The 20,053-nt window shown below is 47.1% G+C and overlaps 1 protein-coding gene across 1 annotated transcript in view; it reads left to right on the forward strand.

Moving 5' to 3' along the window:
* The window catches only part of TCERG1L (transcription elongation regulator 1-like), a 106,343-nt gene that overhangs the window by 43,874 nt on the left and 42,416 nt on the right, over positions 1–20,053 (forward strand). Inside the window, exons 3-5 of the mRNA XM_009997552.1 lie at positions 664–810; positions 1,657–1,837; positions 8,547–8,726. Coding sequence (XP_009995854.1) covers positions 664–810; positions 1,657–1,837; positions 8,547–8,726 — 508 coding nt within the window. The remainder of the gene's footprint in view (positions 1–663; positions 811–1,656; positions 1,838–8,546; positions 8,727–20,053) is intronic.

Consider the following 20,053-nt stretch of genomic DNA (forward strand, 5'->3'; position numbering starts at 1 on the left):
GGAAGCGGGGTGGCCTGGGGCCGGCGGCGGGGACCTGCCCGCAGCTCTGCCTGCCCGTGCTGCGCCTTGCACAGCAGAGGTGCAGGCGGGGCAGAGGTCTGAGCAGCCCGGCATCCCCTGCATTTCACGGGAAGGTTTTCAGCCCTTTCGAGCACGAGCGTCTCTTGCGGTTCAGGAGCGGAGGGACAGGGCGGGCGGTGCTGGGGCTGATGAGACAGGAGCAGCAATTATTCCCCGGCCTGAGACCACTTAAGTAAACTGCAGAGCTGGTTTAGCTCTGGCAACCCATTCGCCAAAGGAATTTAAATGAAGAGAAAACACCTTCCTGGTATTTCCTTTGGTTTCTTATTTGCCTTGAGATAAATTTTAAAACCACTCTCTAGAGATGCTTCTGTTTCCTCTGTGAAATCCCGTTGCAGCAGAGGGGTGAGTGGCTGCTTGGGCTGCCAGGCTCCCCATTTGGGTCTTTCTGAAGCCCTTTACAAGGCAGGTGCCACGTCTCTCATGCCTTAAGAAACACAAGCAGTTGTTACAGGTTTGAAATTTCCTGTACTCCTCTTTTATGTGATGAGGAAATTGCTAAAAGCATCAAATTCCACAGGTCAAAACCCTTTTATTAACTTTTCCATTTTCTTCCTCTCTTTCCCCCCCCCCCCGGTTAAGTGGGTGTTTGGAGCTCATTCTCCCATCCTAGGGTTTTCACCTTCCTCAAGTGTTGAATTTGTTCCTGTTTTCCCACCTGTGCACACATCCCCGGGCCCACCCCGTGCTGGGAAGAACTGGCTCGAGAAAAGGCTGCCCAGCTGCAAGGTAAGGCTGAGCCTGGTGTCCTCGTGGGCTTGTTTTGAGGCTGCAGTGTATGAAGTGCATGAGCTGACAAATGCTTTGTGAGCTGGGGAGGTGTGGGAAAGGTCAGGAGCTTGTCAGGCAAAACCCCAGGGGGGAGGAAAGTTGTAAGGGCTGGTGAATGGAGGTTCCTCCAGCTGTGCAGCATCTTCTCTTTGCTGAAGTTATCAAAAGGCTAAAATGCCTTCAGTTTTTATCTTTGCTACTTGGAGTGGAATGTGCTGATTTTACTAAGGATGTGATTAGCAGAGCTTTCCATTTTCCCTTCCTTCTTGGTGCCTCCACAAGGGCTGGTGTCCTGGTTTGAGCCAGGATGAAGCCAATTTTTCTTTTTACTGATTTTTTTTTTTCCTTCAGTGAGCTTTCTTGTAACTAGCACCAGTGTGTTCTGCTGGGCTGATAAGACAGTGGAACACACCAGTGTGTCCCTGCCATCCCACCCACAGCTCCCTCCATCTCTGCACTTCCCACCCAAACCAGGCTTTGGGATTTTGCCCCATCCCCTCCGTGGAGCAGCTGAAGCCTCCGAGCTGCAGGCAGGCTTGGACAGGCTGCCTTCAGCTTTTCTTCCCTTTTGGTGCTGCTGCATCAGCTGATTAGTGGTGTTAAAAGCCCATTAGCTGGCAGCTGGTCAGCTAACTCAGCCTGAAACCTCTGGGAGGCAGAAATCCATCTATTTTTGCGGGTTTGTCACTGAACTGAGAGACTACCTGTGTTGTAATAGTGAGTCAAATGTGCTTTATTCTCACTTCTATTTCAAAGTTTTGCAGCTCAAGCCTTGACACTCTTTTATTTATTTATGCTGGACAGATATACTTGAATAATGCATTTGCTCTGGATTCAGCATGGATGCATCCTGAGGAATCAAGGCTCTTCCAGGGAAATGAGAAACCTCTGTTACTGACCAATCAAGTAGCTATGGCTCTAGCCAGGCCAGCTGCTGCCTCCAGGCCTCTTCCCACCGTGGTGCTGACACCCCAGCTGATACCAGGTCAGGAGGACATAAATAATTAAGTGTTTTTATGTGGGGGTTTTTTGTTAGCTTGGGTTGTTGTGTTTTGTTTTTTTTCTTTTAGTGCATCTTCCAGAGCTGCATAAGCCATTCTCCAAAGCAGGGATTTGATTCCACTCAGCTGGAAATCTCTTGCTTGCTCTGAACCTTGATGGCAAAGTGCATTTCATCCTCTAAATTACTTTCAAAGACAGAAAAGAGCATGTGTAGTTAAAACAGATTGTAACAGACTATTCCATAGCTGGCACTTGACTTCCAGGCTGAAGGGGCAGCCACTCCCAACATGCTGGACTTACTTTCCAACAAGAAATTGCCAACACAGTTCATGTATAATTCCCCTGCTGGCTGCTAATTTTAAGCATTTGGTGTGGTCTGTGTAGGCAGCAATCAAGGGAGAAGAGCCATTGATCAGTCATCTCGTTAGGACTCGGTTAAGCACAGCAATGTTTGTGAAATAAATCCCCTTAATCTGCATAACTCAGGTATGTCACAGCTGTTAGCAGGACAGCTAAGCTTTGCTCTTGGAAGAGAACTGACAATCCATGGCTGTAAAGCTGAGTCTCTGCTTTGGTGCTGCAGGAGAGGTTTGAAATAGCAGTTGTCCCATGGGATGAGTTCAGCTGTAAAATGCTCCTGATGTTTAAAGCCCAATATACGACGTTCCCAACGAGGATGTGCTTGGTGTCCTGTTGTCCTTGCTTCTGTCTCTGGGAGCTGGAAGGTGATGAGCTGGGGGGGCAGCAGAGCCCCTTCTGCACCTGCAGAGGCTCTTGTGTTTTGCCAGTGATGCCCAGACTCAGCACAGCCTGCTGGAAGAGATCCTTCCCGTTTGGGTTCGTTTGCCAGACACGTTAATTAGCAGTGAATATTGTGCTGTGTTGAGCCAGGCTGAGCCACTCAAGTGCATTCCATGTCTTGGTGGCTGAGCAGAGGGGGGCAGTAAGATGCCTTCTCCTGCCAGCATGGCCTGGTCCTTGCTGGGGCTGGGAGTGCTGGGGGTGGGTGCATTCCTCTGGGATGCCCTGGGGAATAGCTGTGCACTCAGGATGAGCCCTTCCAGGCGTGGCTTGAAGGACAGGAGACGGTGAGGGAGGTGTTTTGGGGCAGAGCAGTAACTGCACGTTGCTTGGTTTTGTGTGTTTAAAATGTTTTAAACAGGGATGTTTGGGCCCGTACAGTGCTGCAGACACACAGCATCCCTGGCAGGGGGTTAGGGACATGTGCCTGGCAGCACAGGGGTTTTCCCAGTGCTGGTGCCACACGTGTAGTCTACAAGTAGCACAGGGAAAAGATTTTTCTTTTCCTCTTGGACCATGTAAGCACACACAAGCCTGTTTTCCCAGGAGATTTCAGGTGGCTCCAGCTGCCCCTCCAGGATCGTGCTCAGCACGGGCTGCCCCCTCCTCAGAACCCCCTGAGCTCCCCCTCGGGTGGGAGAGGTGCAGGGAGGAACACAGAGACACCCAACCATCTTTCTAAATCTTCCCATCCCTCTTAAAATCTGATTTCTGATGGATGCCATCAATGCTAATCCAATAGCATCCCCAGAAGCTGCTTCTGGGAACTGTTACGGTAGCACTTGATGTATATTTCCTATATAATCTTTACACTTAATATGAAGAGTAATAAAAATGTTGAGAGCAAATTGCTTAGTTAAGTGCTTTAAAAGGAGAAGTTAATAAGCTTCTGCAGGCTCTGTGGCTGTACCCTCTCTGAAAGCCTGTTGGGTGGCAGGTTTGCCTGCTCGCTATCAGTGCTGGTACAAGTGTGTTCTCAGGCTATCAGCAGTGTCACAGAGCTCCAGGCACTGGGGTGGCTGGTAATGCACATGATTTAACAGCTGGGAGCTCCAGCTACTCAAACATATTCTACCTTGTAAGAAAGAGAAGCAGCTATTCTTCCCACACATGCTCTAAAAAAAAATGAATTAATGTGCTCACACTGACCATTTTGTGCATTTACAGCCAATTGTGATGTTTTGCTTTCCCACCTAGGCATGATAGCTGGTTTTGTGTCTCCTAGGTATTTTTGCAGAGAGGGGATTAATGTTTTTGTCTCCCATGTTGTGCCCTCTGCCTGGCGGGTGGAGTCAGGGCTGGTTTGGTCAGAGGTGCCTGTGTGGCATCTGTGTGTCCTGCACAGCCCCGTGTGGTTGGTGCCTGCTGGATGTGGGCTGAGGGAAGGGTGTCACCACCAGCAGGATCTGTCAGGTGAAAGCTGTAGCCCTGTGGTACATGATGTTCCATCCTTTTGCTGTTAGTGATGCTGTTTAGACGTTTGCAGGTGTGTTAGTAAGGGTTGGACTTGAGGATCTTAGAAGTCTTTTCCAACCAAAACAATTACATGGTTCTTTGATCTTGCAGTTTGAGTCTCAGCTTATAGACCTGGAAATCTGTGTGTGCCTTCTGCTTGCTGGAGGGGCTGGGAAATGCCAGATCAGCCACTCTGTGACTCCTTAATTGTGTGCACAGTCTTGGCTCACCCAGGATTCAGTGTTTGCAGGGACCAGGAGCTTGCTGGTTCTCCAGGGAATGTTGGTGAGATCCTAAACATAGCAGGACATGGGTGTTCCAGTGGAACCAGTAATTGTTACTGAGTTCCTTACTAAAGACCATAATACTCTGCAGGCCACTTCAAGGCATCATTCAATAAAATCAACACTTAAAGGGCTCCTATAAGAAAGATGCAGACAAACGTTTCAGCAGGGTCTGTAGTGATAGGACAAGGGGTGATGGTTTTAAACTGAAGAGAGGAAATTTAGACTAGACATAGGGAAGACATTTTTGATAATGAGAAGGGTAAGACTCTTGGCTCAGGTTGCCCAGAGAGGTGGCAGACATCCCATCCCTGGAAACATTAGAGGTCAGGTTGGATGGGGCTTGGAGCCACCTCATCTAGCTGAAGATGTCCCTGCTCACAGCAGGGCAGTTGGACTAGAAGGCCTTTAAAGTTCCTTTTCAACCCAAACCACTCTGGGAATCGTTGATCATGCTTAGAGGAGATTATCTGTGTGCAGGCTCAGGAATTCCATAGGGAGATCCACACCTGAACCAAGTCCTGGCCACAACCAGGGCTGCAGGTGCACAGAAGTTGCTCCTGCTCTTGTTGCCTGTGGCTGATTGAATAAACACCCTCTGGAGTTTATAGGGGTGAAAGTAACAGGCAATTGTTCAGCAGCAATTGGAGACCTGTGTAGGGCAGAACTGCACCAATATTTTTCATAGCAAGTGTCAGCATTAGAATCTATATCCATATCCAGGCACAGTTTTCTGGGTAATTTCAGCTCATATTTCAGACGTTACAAACCTCTGAAGAACTGTGGCTGCTTTGTGTTAAATTTGGGTTGAATTCTCTTGTGGTTTTTAGCAGTTTTGCAATAGAAGACACAGGGCCTCCAACCTGCTCTATTTCCCAAGCCTTTCAAGGTTTCTGTTTGAAGCTTGTGTGTCTGTGTGAGGAGTCAGGTCTGGGGCCTCTCAAATGGATTATTATTTTTTTCCCCTTCCTTTTTCTATTTGACATTGGTGTGGCAGGACTCCCTGTTTGTAGAACAAGAATAGCACTGCAGGAGCCCAAACATCCCTGAAATGCCCTGCAAGCCCCCTTCACCTGTGGAGCTCTCAGGCATTGCAGAGCCCAACACTTTGAGTCTCTGGGAAGACCTGGTTTTCATCACAGCCTGTGTGAAGCTTTCAGTTTGCTTATTGAGCTTGTGCTTCTTTGGTGCACTTCTGTTATCTACCCAAATCAAGTGCAACTTGAGAATCACAGCTGTTGCCAAGCCCTGCTGCTTGGTAGGGGGCAATTACAAGGTGGGGGGTGGGATGCAACTGGGCAGAGGGGGGAGGCACTGCATGGGAGGGCAATTGGATGGGGTGGGCATTGCATGGAGGCAGAAACAGGAGGTTTCCAGAAGTTCCTCAGGCTGCAGAGGGAGATACCCCAAATGGCAGGGCAGTCTCCAAACGGTGGAGCAGCAGGGGTGGGCTGGCCTGGGTGGGCTGGGCTGGTTAGAAATTGTTGTTCAGTCAAGTCTGGATCTTGTCAGACACGACCAGAGGGGATTAACTGGGAAGCAACCACGTCTCCATCTTCAAAGCTCAAGCCCATCATTTCAAGGATGCCCTTTGCAGAGAGGGGTGGTGATGTTTGTCCTGGTTTGGAATGTTGGTGGGAGCCTGGCAGTCTGGCTGGCACCCCAGAGCCTCCCAGAACAGATGCTGAAAATACAGTTTCATTGTTTCTGAAAAGGAAACTTATTTTTAGTGGTAGATTGCAGGTTTCTTTTTTAGAGCTACATTTATTCGATGAAAAGTACCCAACTGGAGTGGTATCTCTCTCTACTGGAGAGCACCAGTCCTATTGACTCCCTGGCACCAGAAAATAGCTTTTAAATCAAGTATTAACAATTATAGGGGTAGTCCTTTCTTCGTGGAATTGTTTAGCAGGAGAGAGGGAGAGAGAACTTCATCAAAGGCAGGGAAATCACCCAAACTTCTCTTTCAACTGACTGATGAAACTTTAATGAGGGGATTGATGAAAGTTTAATAAGGCAGCCCTGCTTCAAGAGTGTTACTCATCTGGGCTGGTGGAAGGTTTCAGCTATCCCAGCAACTCAGGTTTACTTTATTTTGCTGCTTTCCAGGGCTCTTTGGGGAAATTGCCTCTTCTTCTCCAAAATAAAAGAATCAAAGGAGAAGTAAACAACTTTTCTGCTCCTGTACCCTGCAGGAATCCAGTACAAAAGTAATTTTTCTCAACAACATTCGTTTCCATAAGAGTTAGAAAAGATGTTTTGGGGGGTTTTCCCAGCTGCCAACAGCTGGAATTAGGAATCAGTGCAGGCTCTGGGAGGCCAAGTGTTTGACCTAACCTAATGGTCTGTGTTAGTCCTCAGGTGGATAAACAATAACCTTGCATTAAACAGTTGGATTAGTCAGACACAGAAAATTTCTTTATTACTTTCTACTGTGACTGTGGCAGAATAATATGTTTTTCATCTCTCTGTGGTTGAGTGATCAAAACTTTAATATTTCTGGGTTGATTTGCCTGCGTGCCTGTTAATTACTGCACAGGCAGGTGTTTGAAGTGAATTCTTCTTAGCATTGACAGATACAGTAGAAATAATAAAAGGTGGTTTTGTGATGCTGACTGCAAGTGTTTGTTTTGCTGATGCAAAGAGCTTCTTTCCATAGAGCCACAGAAAAGTTTGGATTGGAAGGCACCTTTAAAGACCATCTAGTTCCAACTCTCCTGACATGGGCAGGGACATCTTCCACTAGACCAGGTTGCTCAAAGTCCTGTCCAGCCTGCCCTTGAATAGATATTCAACTCAGGGTTGAGATGTGTATTTTGTTGGCAAATAATTGTTTATAAAGAGTTCTGAGCAAAGCTGCCAACAGTTAGTGTACTAACAGCCTCAGGAGCTGCCATCAAAGTGGTTCCTTTCCAGACCCTCTGACCCACTCTTCCCCCAGTGCCAGCTGAGAGCAAACCAGTGCTCGGTCAAAACTTGGTAGGTGTCTGAAGCGCCCATGGGATGGAAGAGCCTGGGTGGGGTGTCTGGGCTACGTAGCTCTGTAGGGGAAGGTGATTTTTACCAGTTTGCTTGGCTGGGGTGGTCCTACCCAGAGCTGGGGGCTGCATCCCCCCCCAGCACCCCACGGTCATGCAGCCCCAGTGCCCAGATGGACCAAGAAAACGAGCTGCTACAAACTCGGGGAGCGCCCGAAGCGACGAGTCTGATCAAACAGGGAGTGTTTTGCAGAGTCACAGTTGGCTCATATTGCCTGAAGGATTTCCACATGAACTGAAAACATTTGCTAAATGACATAATAAGCTAATGATTGCTTAGTTTTTGAATACATAGCTGAGTGCAGAGCGAGCAACAGCTGGTGTTTGTCAAATTAGGTTTTCTGCTTAAGATTTCTGCTGCTTGTTTTCTTGTTTATTTAACATATTTAGCCAGGCCTGAGCTCTGAAGGTCTTCCTGCCCCCTGGGCTTGTTAGACTTAAAGGCAAAGGTTACATAGACTGGGTAGATGACTCCTGAGCTCCCCTGTGAAACCATTGGAAGTTTCCTGCATGGTGTGCTTTCAAAGTGCAGGATACCAATTCATAAAACCTGTGAGCCTCAGGAGTTCTGGTGCAGATGACGGGAGAGCAGCTGGGCAGGTAACGGGGACATTGGGTGGTCAATAGAGCAAGGAACAAAACCATTCAGATCTGAAATCAGAGAGCTCACATCTAGGAAAATTCAGAATATAAGGGTGGTCATGCGTCGTTACAAAGCTGTGGAAGCAGGAGAAAATGCCAGCCAACCTGTTCAAGTATTTGACTTTTTTATTGAGGTTTTTCATTTAAGTTTAATAACTTTGCACAATTTATGTACCACTCACTTCTGTCTCGTTCCTCCAGGTTAGAATGGTGTGTTCACATATATGGGGTGTTAATAGCTAAAAATGCACCAATCACAGACTAGGACTGTAAGAATAGGGGTTAGGAAAGGGGCTTTGAGACCCCTCAGAAAATATATATTAAAAATCTAGCTTCTCCCTAAGAGGACGTGCGAGCAGCCAGGTGGGAAGCACTGCTGACTTTTGTTGGAATTTGGAATGCTGAAAACATCCCCTGCAAGTGCACAGGTTTCCAATTAAAAAGAGCACCTGTTGTGTCTCCCCTCCCACAGGTGGTTGCCAGAGCAGCCTTAAAGCAGTTGGTGGCAATCAGAGCCTGGCACTGGCCACTGCAGCCAGGGTGTCGGTGGAGCCTGACCCTCCCCAGGGACCCCCAGCACCCACCATCCAGCCCTGCCACGTCCTGACCTTCTCCCCCATCAAGATTCCTGTTCTGGCTTCCCCATTCCCAGGTAAGGTCACTCCTGGTGGGACTGATGAGCAGCTCTTTAGGTCTGCTGGGCAGCAGGGAGAGGTTTCTGAGCGAGTTGTGCTGTCAGGGTGCTGTGGTAAGGGGGCTGTTCAGAGGATGGATGGGGCATTGCTGGGATCCAGAGTTAAAGCTGTTTTTTCTGGTGCTGCCAGTTCAAAACCGTGTGTGCCTTTGCAGTGTTGGTGTTGCTGTGACATTTTCAGGCTGTGGGTGGGATGAGCTGCATCCTTGGTCACCCTAATGACTTCTGCAAGGAAGCCTGGCCTTGGTGGCACCGAGGCTTTGTGGCAGATCCTCAGTGTTGGCAGCTGAAGAGCTCAGCTCACTGAAGACCTGAAGCACCCTCAACATGCAATGATATTTGGTTGTTTGCATGCTTACCACCTATGCTAGAAGGATGTAGCCATGATTTTGGATTTTTCTGATGGGTTTGGATGTGGTTCCTTACTGGAAATGTGCTCTTTTCAAGGCGTGTCTTTGTGTGTAACGACTCCCTGGACGCGGCAGCTGGGGAAGGGCTCTGGCATCCCTGGCTGGCTGGGGAAGCCTGACTGGTGCAGAGTCTTTAGGGTAATTTTTGAAACTGCTCTTAGAATGCTCAAGGCTACATTTTAGAAATGTTCTGTAGCAATTAAGTAAAAAATTTAGATTCCATCTTTTTGGTACTTGGAGCGTAACCCAGAGAGATGTGGCGAGATTGGATTTTGCAGGTTTGCAGTGATGATTTTCGGTGCTCAGCTGAGCTCTTTTCATGAGAAATGTATCTCAGTAATTATTCTTCCTGTTGAGCAGTCATTAGGATCCCCTGGATAACTGTCTGCCAGGAGAGTTGGTGCTTTGGGAGTCTGAAGAGCCCGCTGACCTGTAGGAATAAAGCTCAGGTCCTTCAGATTCCACTGGGAAGGATGGCACTGGAACAGGAGCAGAAAGTGCAGTTAATGGCTGCTGTGGGGCAGGGAGGAGGTGGTGTGTGGTGCCCACAGGGTGCTGTGAACCACAGGAACCATATTGCCTGTCGTAAGTGAGCGTCTCAGAGGGGACACCCCCCTTGTTGGCCGGTGCTGCAGAGCTCCACGCCAGGTGTGCTCTCCCTGTGGGGCAGGGGCTGATGCAGGAGCCATGATGTGCAGCTCGAGGGGAGCCTGGGTGAAGGGTGTCGGGCTGTGTCAGTACTGTGACACTGGGAAGCCCTGCTGCACTGGTGACAGGCTCAGCCCTGTCCTGATAAACCTGCCAGGCCATGACAATTGTTGCTTTCCTCCGGCTGAGGGTACAATAGGCTGTCAGGCATTGTGCTCAGAGTGCCTGAGCAATCATCCTGTCATCAATCATTCACAGTGAGCCACACACTTTGGGTTGTTTTCTCCTACAGAATATATAGTAGCTTTTTAGGAAAGAAAGCTTGAAAATGCCTGGTCTGTGTACAATAAACTTGAGATTCAGCTAAATGTTGCTCTCGATTAATCACTGGCTCTGGGGGAGGCTGGTGCCTTCACAAAGGCTTCCATAAAACATGTTTATGAAATGCCTTTTTATCCTGCCGGTGGAGCAGAGGACACAAAGGTGTTTGGTTTAGATTATCCACCCCCAGCACCGTGAACAGCTTCCCCAGGTGGTGCTGGGCTGGGAGGGAACATCTGTGTCCCCTGGGGCAGGGCTAACCCTGAGCCTGGGCTGGCTCCAGGGAGGTCCAGACACTGGGATGGATGATGGATGGGTGGGGGTTTCTGCAAGTGCTGCCAAAGGGGCTGGGTGTTTGGTAGACGTGAGTGATGATGGGCAGAAGGATGTGCAGAAACACAGCCAGTGAGGCACTGGGTTTGACTTAGACAGCAGGAAAGAGAGGTCAGTTAGCCAAAGGCAGCTCTCTGATGTCAAAATAAATGTCTTTATTGCCATGGGAGTTAATGGCTGGGAAAGCATCAAAAAAGCATAATCCAATGTGCAGGTAATCCCAGTTGGAGTGTGGTTATAAACCACAGCTTATAAACTGTGAATAACGTCCATGTGTTGGTGTTTATTAAAGATAACTTACAGTTCTCAAAGAGAAACATGCCTTGGAGAGAACATCTTCTGTGCCCCCTGTGGGCAGCTGCTCTTTTCTTGATCCCTGTGTGGTTTATGAACTAACATGTTAGTTAATGAACTTCTTGTGTTCCTGAACTTCACTCAAGACAATGTTCACGCAATAGGAATGAACTTTGGGAACAAAAGGTTAAATTACTTCCAACTTACATCTACCTGTGTGCAGGTGCCTGTCAGGCTGAGCATGGTGTGCTCCCTTACAGACTGTTGATTCTACTGGAGACCATTTGTGCTGGAATTCCACCTTGTGCTGAGCTGTGCTTCCAATTGCAGCTGTTTGTTCAATCAATAATAGTATCATTGAATATTTATTTTTAAGGAGGCCTTTTAATCACAGAATCCCAGACTGATTTGGCTTTGAAAGGGACCTTAAAAATCATCTAGTTCCAACCCCCCTGCATGGGCAGGGACACCTCCCACCAGCCCAGGCTGCTCCAAGCCCCATCCAACCTGCCCTTCAACACTGCCAGGGATGGGGCAGCCACAGCTTCCCTGGGCAACCTGGGCCAGGCTCTCACTACCTTTACACAAAAGAATTTCTTCCTAATGTCTAACCTAAATCTATCCTCTCCCAGCTTAAAGTCATTACTCCTCTTCCTATCACTACACACCCTGGTGAAAAGCCCCTCCCCAGCTTTCCTGGAGCCCCTTCAGGCACTGAAAGGTGCTCTAAGGTCTCCTTGAAGCCTTTTCTTCTCCAGGCTGAACAGCCCCAGCTCTCTCAGCCTAATATGGTTAATTTTGCAGCCTAACACTTTGGCTGGGTTACTTTCTGCCAATCTAATTGGTAAGCTTGGTGAGTTAGTAAGAAGTAGTAAGTTGGTGAAACAGGATGTGCCATCAGTGAGGTGTGCAGGGTGTGGGGACAGGATCCAGGCTCTGGTGTTTCTCCAGCCTTGCAGCAAAAAATTTGAGTTTCCTTGAAGAAAATTGCCAGGTCCCATAAGTTAAGGAGAACTACAAACATACAGAATGAGCCAATGATTTTTACAAGTTCATTTTAATATAATTTAGTTTATATTTAGTAAAAGGAAGTCGGAAGTGGAGCTATAATGGAGTACAGAATATCTGGGGAAATGAAAACATTTCCTTGTTCAGGATGCTGGGAGGGATCCCACTGGATCTCTGGTCCTGGGTATCAGCAGGTGAGGGTGGCATGTGTTGGTCAAGAGCAGGTGTTGCAGGTTTGCTGGTCCCTGGGCTCTGTGGTGGAAAAGCTTCTGTCATTTTGGCTGTTGGGTATTAGTTTGGCACCGGGCTGATCTGAGACCTTTTTAATGATGAAATGAATGTGTGGTGAGGAAGAAACAAGGCCTGGAAACAGTGAGGCTCCAGGGTGTGACAGAAAAAGGCTGAAATAAAAAAAAATTAAAGAAAAATTAAATAAAACTTGAGATAGAATGTGCAGTCAAGAGTCTATTTGAACTCAGGCAGCTGCTGGTGCTGGCTCCTCTCTCTGTGCCCAGGGAGATGGAACGGGAGCTCTGGGGTCTGGGCTTCTGTTCCCAACAGCTGGCAGAGAGCCTTCTCCTCTGCACTTGTCTGGTTTGTCATCTCTCTTTTGGTTTAAAAATAGAATGCAAATGGTGTGGGATACCTGGGGAAAATCCCTGAATTCTGTTCCATACAGTGGCTTGATTAGTTTCTGGACACATGTGGTTCTTGAACTTTTGCAGATGAAAACTGATGCCCCTTAGGCTGGGTCTCCAGGTTTTCTCCTCTTCAGCCACTCCTGTCTCAAAACTGCTGATCTTAACCATTTAGGAGCAGCCCTGTGCTGATTTGTTTTGTAATATACTTGCACAATTTGCACAATTCCCAGGTAATTATTAAGTTTTCTGCTTGCTGGATTGTAGGATTCTGTCTGAATTCATTCCAGCCTTCTCTCTCAAACTGCTTGCTGCATCAATGCCATTGTTGTTTACAAAAGTATCATTTATTTTTTTTCCCCTGATAGATTTTAAACAAAGTTTAACGTTTCCATTTTCCTTTGTTGACAGGATGTCTGATGTGCTTGCTTTCTTTTGGTGAGGTTTCCCTGGGCTCAGCAGGGTGCCTGTTACCATTCCCTTTCGGTGGGCTCTGCTCCCAGCACTGCAGCCCTGGCAGGGATGGGCTGGGCTGGGGCAGCTTTGGAGTTTTAAGAAAGAAGAGGTCAGTGCAGTGTCCTCCCCTGGGCAGTCAGAGCAGAGCCAGAGGAAATGCTGATTTACCACCCTTTGAGGAGGAATGTCCTGACTTTGATAACTAGGCTTCTTTCTGAAAGTGGGTGAAGCTGTCGTTATAATGAGCACCTGCAATGATAAAATGAACTCTTTGGTACCACTTTTGGTTGCTTTTAACCACTGCTGAGCCCCCAGTGGCTGGTTTGGGGGAAGGTCCCTGTTATGGTTAGCTGGTGTTTGCTCTTGGAGGTAGGGATGCTGAAGGCAGCAGCAGTTTTCATCTGGCAGCTTTTGGAGGATAAGATGTGGTTACTTTACCTTGCCTTTTAGCTATGATGATTTGAGATAAACCTCAACCAAGCTGGGGCTACAACAGCAGTCCTGGTGGCTAAACAGATGTGCAAGCATTGGCAGCTGAGTCATTCATCAGCAACGTCCTTGTGTGTCCAACCAGGCCAAGTGAATGTTCTCCTCAATGGGCTTCAGTCATTAGTGTCTGGTGGAGAAAAATACCAAACTTTCAATACTGGCAAATACCCTTATCCCTGGAAAAAGTCCTTGAGTAGAGGGCAGGCAGCTGGTGAATCTGACGTGCTGACTGGACACGTGGCCCTGTGACCTCTGGGTGCAGCCTCTGGCTGCTGAAAGTTTTGTATTCCAGAAGGTTTTGGACCTTTTCTAGTTCTTTTGTCATTTCATCCTTTCACAAAATCATCATTATTAGAAAGGACCTCTGAGGTCACAGCACAAAGAAAACCCCCAAACCCAAACAACAACACACACACCACCAAAAAACACCCACAAACAAACCCCACGACCTCATCCACTGGAGCATGTCCTGAAGTGCCACATCTACATGTTTCTTGAACACCTCTGAGGATGGTGACTTCACCACCTCCCTGGGCAGCTGTTCCAGAGCCTGACCACTCTTTCACTATAGAAATTCTTCCTCATATCCAATCTGAACCTCCCCTGCCACAACTTCAGGCCATTTCCTCTGGTCCTTTTGTTATTTACAGTTGCTCATTATTTATGCCAAATCTGCAAGCAGCAAGTGTGTTACAAACAATGCTTCTTTTTTTAAAAAAACTTTTCTTTGAGTAACTCCAGGCTCCATCAGGTGGGATTGAGGGGGTGTAAAAGCTCATAGGCAACAGCAATAAGAAGGGATTCAAAGCAGGGTGGAGCCTGAAGGTCACTGGTGATGCAAGAATGTACCTGGCCATGGAGCATTGTTTTGTTTGGAAAAAAACTGAGATCTTTGAGTCTGACCATTAATGCAGCACTGCCGAGGCCACGAAATGGCATGGTCAGGTGTGGAGCATGGTTGGACATGGAACATGATCAGACATGGTTCATCACCTCCATCCCTCCCCCAGTCTGGAGAAGCATCATTTGCTGTTCGGTTCTCGCTCCAAACGGGTTTTGTTCCATTGCAGACATGGGCCCTGCTGGGACAGGCTGGTCTTGGGGGTGGTGTGTGGGAATGTTCACTAGAATAAAACTCAAGCACCTAGGGATGGAGCCATTCAGAAACACAGAATCACTGAATAGTCATGGTTAGAAAGGACCTCTGAGATCATAGAGCAGTGAGGAAGGTCCTGGCATGGGATTCCCACACTTTCTGCTGAGCACAGGAACAACTGTTTTCACATGGATGAACTAAAATGGAGAAGGCTCCAGCAATGCTATTGGAACTTTATTGTGGATTATTCCTCCTTTTCCTCTCTTCTTTTTCATCCTCTGGTGGTTCTGCTCATACACATACCAGGCAAAATGTTCCCTTAAATATTTAATGTCAACCTTGCTGTTAACTTAGGTTTGGTGCCAGGTTTAACATAAAGACTGAGTAGGAGCTTGTGGTGATGCAGGTACTCAGGGATCTGGGATGCATCTTCATGCTTATGTGCTCTGCTGGTACAGAGAAAACTTGATTTTCCAGCACTATCAAGACCTGTCTTTCAACAACAAACCAAACCAAAAACAACCCCAAAATACAATCAACTCTGGCAACATAAAAAAGTTATGTGAAGTAATTGAGGTATGGGATGTCTAGCAGTCTCTAACACCCCTTTTATGGCTCCTCTATTGAGAACTGGGGTGTTTGCTTTCTTACCCTCACATACAGTTTCTTAATTACTTGAGTGGAAAAGGTAAGATATGAGTCTGTGGTTATGGACCCAGTAAATTAGCAGTGAGTACAAATATTAAAAAAGGCACCATCTGCCATATAAACCATTTGCCACCTGCTCCCGTGCTCTCAGAATTATTTAATGGTTTAAACTTCACGTTTCAGCCTGCCACAGAACAGCTGGGAAGTGACTAAGTATTTTTCCTATCAGCACCTTAACGGCCAAGCTCCATTATATGTTAAAAGCAGCTCTTAAAGCCAGGCTTTTCCTACACACTCCTTCCTGTGCCTGTTGGCTTGCTGCCTTAGCAAATCCTGCTGGTAGAAAACACACTTTCATAACAGCAATTACTCAGTTATCTTTAGGTGTCTTTTGGGAGCAGCAGCTCCTCTCCCCCAGCAGACAGAAGTGATGGCCATTTCCGAGCGGTCCCAGTCCTTAGGGAAGGGTTCATTGGGCACCAGGGAAAGGCAGTAGGAGTGTGGAGTTGTTCCTGTAACACCTTTCAGCTCAGCCTAACAACTTCCCTCCCCTGCTTCTTGCTGCTGTCCTAGGTGAGACTGAAGGAGAGAGGCAAGATGACATTTGTCTGGGTCCCCAGGTATTCATTCCCTCCACTAGGACAATTCACGCTGTGGTCATTTTCCCTAGACATTTAAGGTACTCTAGCTGGAATTCCAAGACTTTAGATGCACAAAAAGCAACATTTATGGAAAAGCAAATGAGCAAATTTAATTATTCCAGCCAGAAATGTGGTGTCTGTCTGCTCAGGAAGCTTTTCTTTCTCTTCCTGGGTGCCCTACGTGTCTAGCAGTGAAAGAAGCTTGACTTTGAATGCTGAGCAGTTCTAACAAGCTTGTTGTAAATGATGTGCCCAGCTTTAATGCTGTGTAACGAGGCAGGCAAATGAATGTTTATAGTTATTAAAGTGATAACTTCCTACTCGAGCTAATATTCAGCATAAAATTACTTCTCAGTTTCACATCCAGGCTGGCACGTGCAGGGCGGGCGGGCACGTAGCGCGGCTTGCTGGGATAAATAATGCCAGGGATCACACTTAAATGAGTATCAGTTTTCTTCTGCTGTTGGGTAGTAAATCTCTGCTGGAAACTGCGAGTGCTCAGCTGTCCAATTAAGGCTCTCTAAGAAACAGGATGATCGTTCCTGAGATGGCTCTTGTTGCTGTGTGAACATCCAGGCGTTTCTTTTTGGCGGTGGCTGCGCAGCTGGCTGGCCCAGGGCGCTGCCCAGAGGGAGAAGGGCTTCCCCAGGGAAACCTGTTGGGTGAGGAGGAGCTGCAGAGCAGGCAGAGCTTTTTTGAGATTGTAAATTTTTCACACCATCCCCACTGAAAAATATAGTCAGCCTCAGAGTATTTATTGGTGCAGTTATGTGGATGGACTAAGCTTATGGGTCTGATGCAGTTGGTCTGTGCCAACGGGCAGTGCTTTTCCAGGCGTTCAGGTGATGTCTGTGGGAGCCTGACTTAGGTATCCACATGAAAACACATCTCTAATCCTCCTTTTGCTGGAATATCGTTGATCTGACTAGCTAGAAGTAGATGGCAAGATCTTCTGGGGGGATAAAAATACACTTGCAGAGAACTTTTATTTTACTGCTGTGGTGTTTCATCTTATCTCCTGCAAGAATCCTACAGCCACACTGGTATCAGTTACCAGCTCATCCTGCTTCATTTCTTCTGTCTTTTTGGATAATCAGCTATTGTCTCTGGTGGGAACCAGAAGAAACTGGTTCAATGTCTCAAATGTAATATCAAGATACTGACAATGGCACAAACTTGATAAGTATTTCTTGTGGTGGCTAGAAAACACAAACAACCCAAATCACTTTGTTCGTGCCCAGCTCTCTGCTTGGTAAATGTCACAGAAGTCAGGCTTCATTTACTATATATTTAACTGCTTGTTAAAAAAGGTAGAAGGTTTTTTTTTCCTTTGAAAAATGCACTGCTGTAGAGAGAGTTTAAATCAGATTTCACGTGCTGCTAACAGCATTTACACTGTTAAAACACCTGCAGAGTGGTTTCCCCCTTCCGGAGACCAGTGAGTGGCGCAGACCTGGGCGGTTGCTGCTGCTGCTACTGGGAAGATTAATCCTAATGTGGCAGTTAGGGATGTTCCCTGCAGAAAGCACTGGCACTGGGAGGAATTGGCCTGAACTGGGCATGTTTTGCTCTTTCCCCTGCAGGACAGGTCTCCTGGTCTGTGGTGGGTCACAGGGCTGCCAGCCCCTTGCCATGGCAGATGGAGAGTGAGCTACAAGCCTCTATATTTCACTTCTCTTCCTCTTTTCTGCTTTGCAGTTATTTGGCCAGCCTCTTAATATGTTGGTGTCTGCCATGGGAGGTTTGGACTCTGCCTTGGTGGGACGTGGATGCTCTGGTTCTCTTGGTCTCTCGCTTAAGACGAGAGCTGTGATGGGACTGGTGGGATCTGAGCAGGTCTTGCTGGCTGCTCTCAGGGCTGAGTTGCTCCTGCCCATGGCAGGTGGGACCACTGGGGATCCATAGGGGAACTGTCTCCTTTTCCACGTGGCTTCTGAGACAGTAACAGTGTTCCTGAAGCATCATCCCAGGTGGGGCAGGTCCCTGTGCTGTGGTGTGTGTTTTCTACCCTGTCTCAAATATTTCATTTCAGATCAGTTAAGCTCCTCCTCATTAGCCACAAGAGATCCCATTTTGCCCCGTGGGAGACTTTTCTAGAAGGGATTCTCCTTCTTCATGGTTTTTCTATTGCAGACTCAAATTGAGTTGAGCTTTCTGTAGCTTAAAGCACAGTCTCAGCTTAAACTTCGTGTAGTGGGAGTGGAGCAGAAGCCTTTGAAGAGAAAAACCAAATTGACTGAAATGAAGACATAAGGCTTGGGAGGGTAACGTAATAGTCTCAGGAAGAGAGTCATTAGATCAGTCCCCTCCAGGGAAAGATGTGAGGAAGAGAATTACTGCAACCATGAGCTTTAAACCAGAGCTGAAGGAACATGTTTTGGTGGCTGCTGCTGTTGTTTCCTTCAATTTATTTGGGCAATTAAGCCATTAGGAAGTTTGCAGGCATCGCCAAGGCTTAATACAGTTAAGATGTAATGTTGTTGCAATGCAAAATAATTCAAGGTATGGTGACTCAAAGCCATCTTTTCTGAACTGCTTACTGGTGCCCACCAGAGATGTGGAGAATTTGAGGGGTATTGAGGAGCAGGTTTGGCCAAGGTCGATATGAGAGATGCAACAGGAGTTAGGTTACTCTGTGAGCATTTCTCTTGCACTAGATAAAGTTTGACGTCCATTTTCAGTGAGAAGAGAAACAAATGAATGATTTTTCTTTAGTTAGTTTTCATAATATGTTCAGCCAGCTTTATTCTTTCAGCTTTCTTTACTGGCTTTTTTTGACATTGTAAGATGAGGCTGCAGTGTGGATTTGAACCAACATGTTCTTGATGTTTGGTCTGAATCTGCAGAAGTGAATCAGCTGTGAATGTTGTGTGAACTTAGTGCAGAACCAGCACCTGATGGAGGCAGAAGTTCTGTGATCTGGGGGGATTGTTCTCCTAGAGTTTGCATCCACAGAATCTTGTGCCTTCTGGTAGGAAATGGTCAGAATGAAGTGTTAGACAAGGAAATAATTTCACAGCATTTCCTGGGTTCCCAAAAGGCTAATACTTTGTGAAATTTTTCCTAAACTGTTGTTCCAATGCAACTGTGAGCTGAGAGAACTTGGTGTCACAAAAGTGCCCTTCAGATAATTTAAGAATGCAATTACATTTAATCTTGGAAACTAAAAATACTATAGAAATACATGTTTGGAAGTTTATTGGAATGAAACCTAAATGTAAATATCTATTTTGGGGAGCCACAGCAGTTCTGTGCTGTTGCCCAGCTTGGAACAAAGCAGATGGAAAGGTCTACAAGGCTGAGAGCTCAAGGTGGTTCCCAGGCAGGAGCAGGCAGTCCTGCTGCTGCTGGCTCCAGTTCCCCAGCCCCAGGGGAGCTGGCATGGGAGGGCTGCTGCTGCTATTATCATTATTATTATCATTATTATTATTTAATCGTTATTATTATTCTAATAGCATCATTAATGTTGGAAGGGACCTTAAAGATCATCAAGCTCCAACCCCCCTGCCATGAGCAGGGGCCCCTCCCACTAGACCAAGTTGCACAAAACCTCATCCAACCTGCCCTTACAAACCTGCAGGGATGGGAGAACTGAAGGAAGGAAAAAAAAAAAAAAGAAGAAAAAAAAGAAAAAAAGAAAGATATTTGCATTTCGTCCAGTTATTTTACTAGTTTTAAAATTCCAAACCCCAACTCCTTCTAGAAATCTAACTCAAATCCTTCTAGAAATAAGTATTTGAAGGTTTTACTCTGAAATACAAAGGGTTGACTCGTGCAGAAGTACTGGCTGGGACATGCTGGGCAGCAGAAGTCCCAACACTTTGATGCTGCATAATTCAGTGTTTTCTCTCAGAATTACATCCTGTTAAAGGAGGAGATTGAATTTTTGTGCCAGAGTTCGTTTTCATCATGCTGGAAATAAATGGGAGGAGTTTTGCACGTGGGACTGTGCTGAGGAGCAGCCAGAAGTGTTACAGGAGGTGGGAGGTGTGGGGTGATGGTCACTGTCCCCTGCCTGTCCCTGGTGGGGACAGGGACACTCTGCCCTCCTGTCTTTGTGGGGGCATCTCTGAGCTCCCTCTGCTTGGGGGGAACCCCCTCAGCCCTGGCGACTCATCACAAATCCCTGCTCTTGGCTTTGAGGACCCGTGCCCTTATTTTCCTGCTTTCTGTGATACGATGGATGACATGAATGATTCACAAGGAGCCTTTCGTCCCACACCGCCTGTCGCGCCCGTGGCTGCGGGAGGGCAGCCAGCTCAGGTGCTACTGCACTGAGAAACTAACATGGATTGCTCTCCCT

Source organism: Chaetura pelagica, unplaced genomic scaffold, assembly GCF_000747805.2.
Source record: "Chaetura pelagica isolate M959 unplaced genomic scaffold, ChaPel_1.0 scaffold185, whole genome shotgun sequence".
Classification (NCBI taxonomy): Eukaryota; Metazoa; Chordata; class Aves; order Apodiformes; family Apodidae; genus Chaetura; species Chaetura pelagica.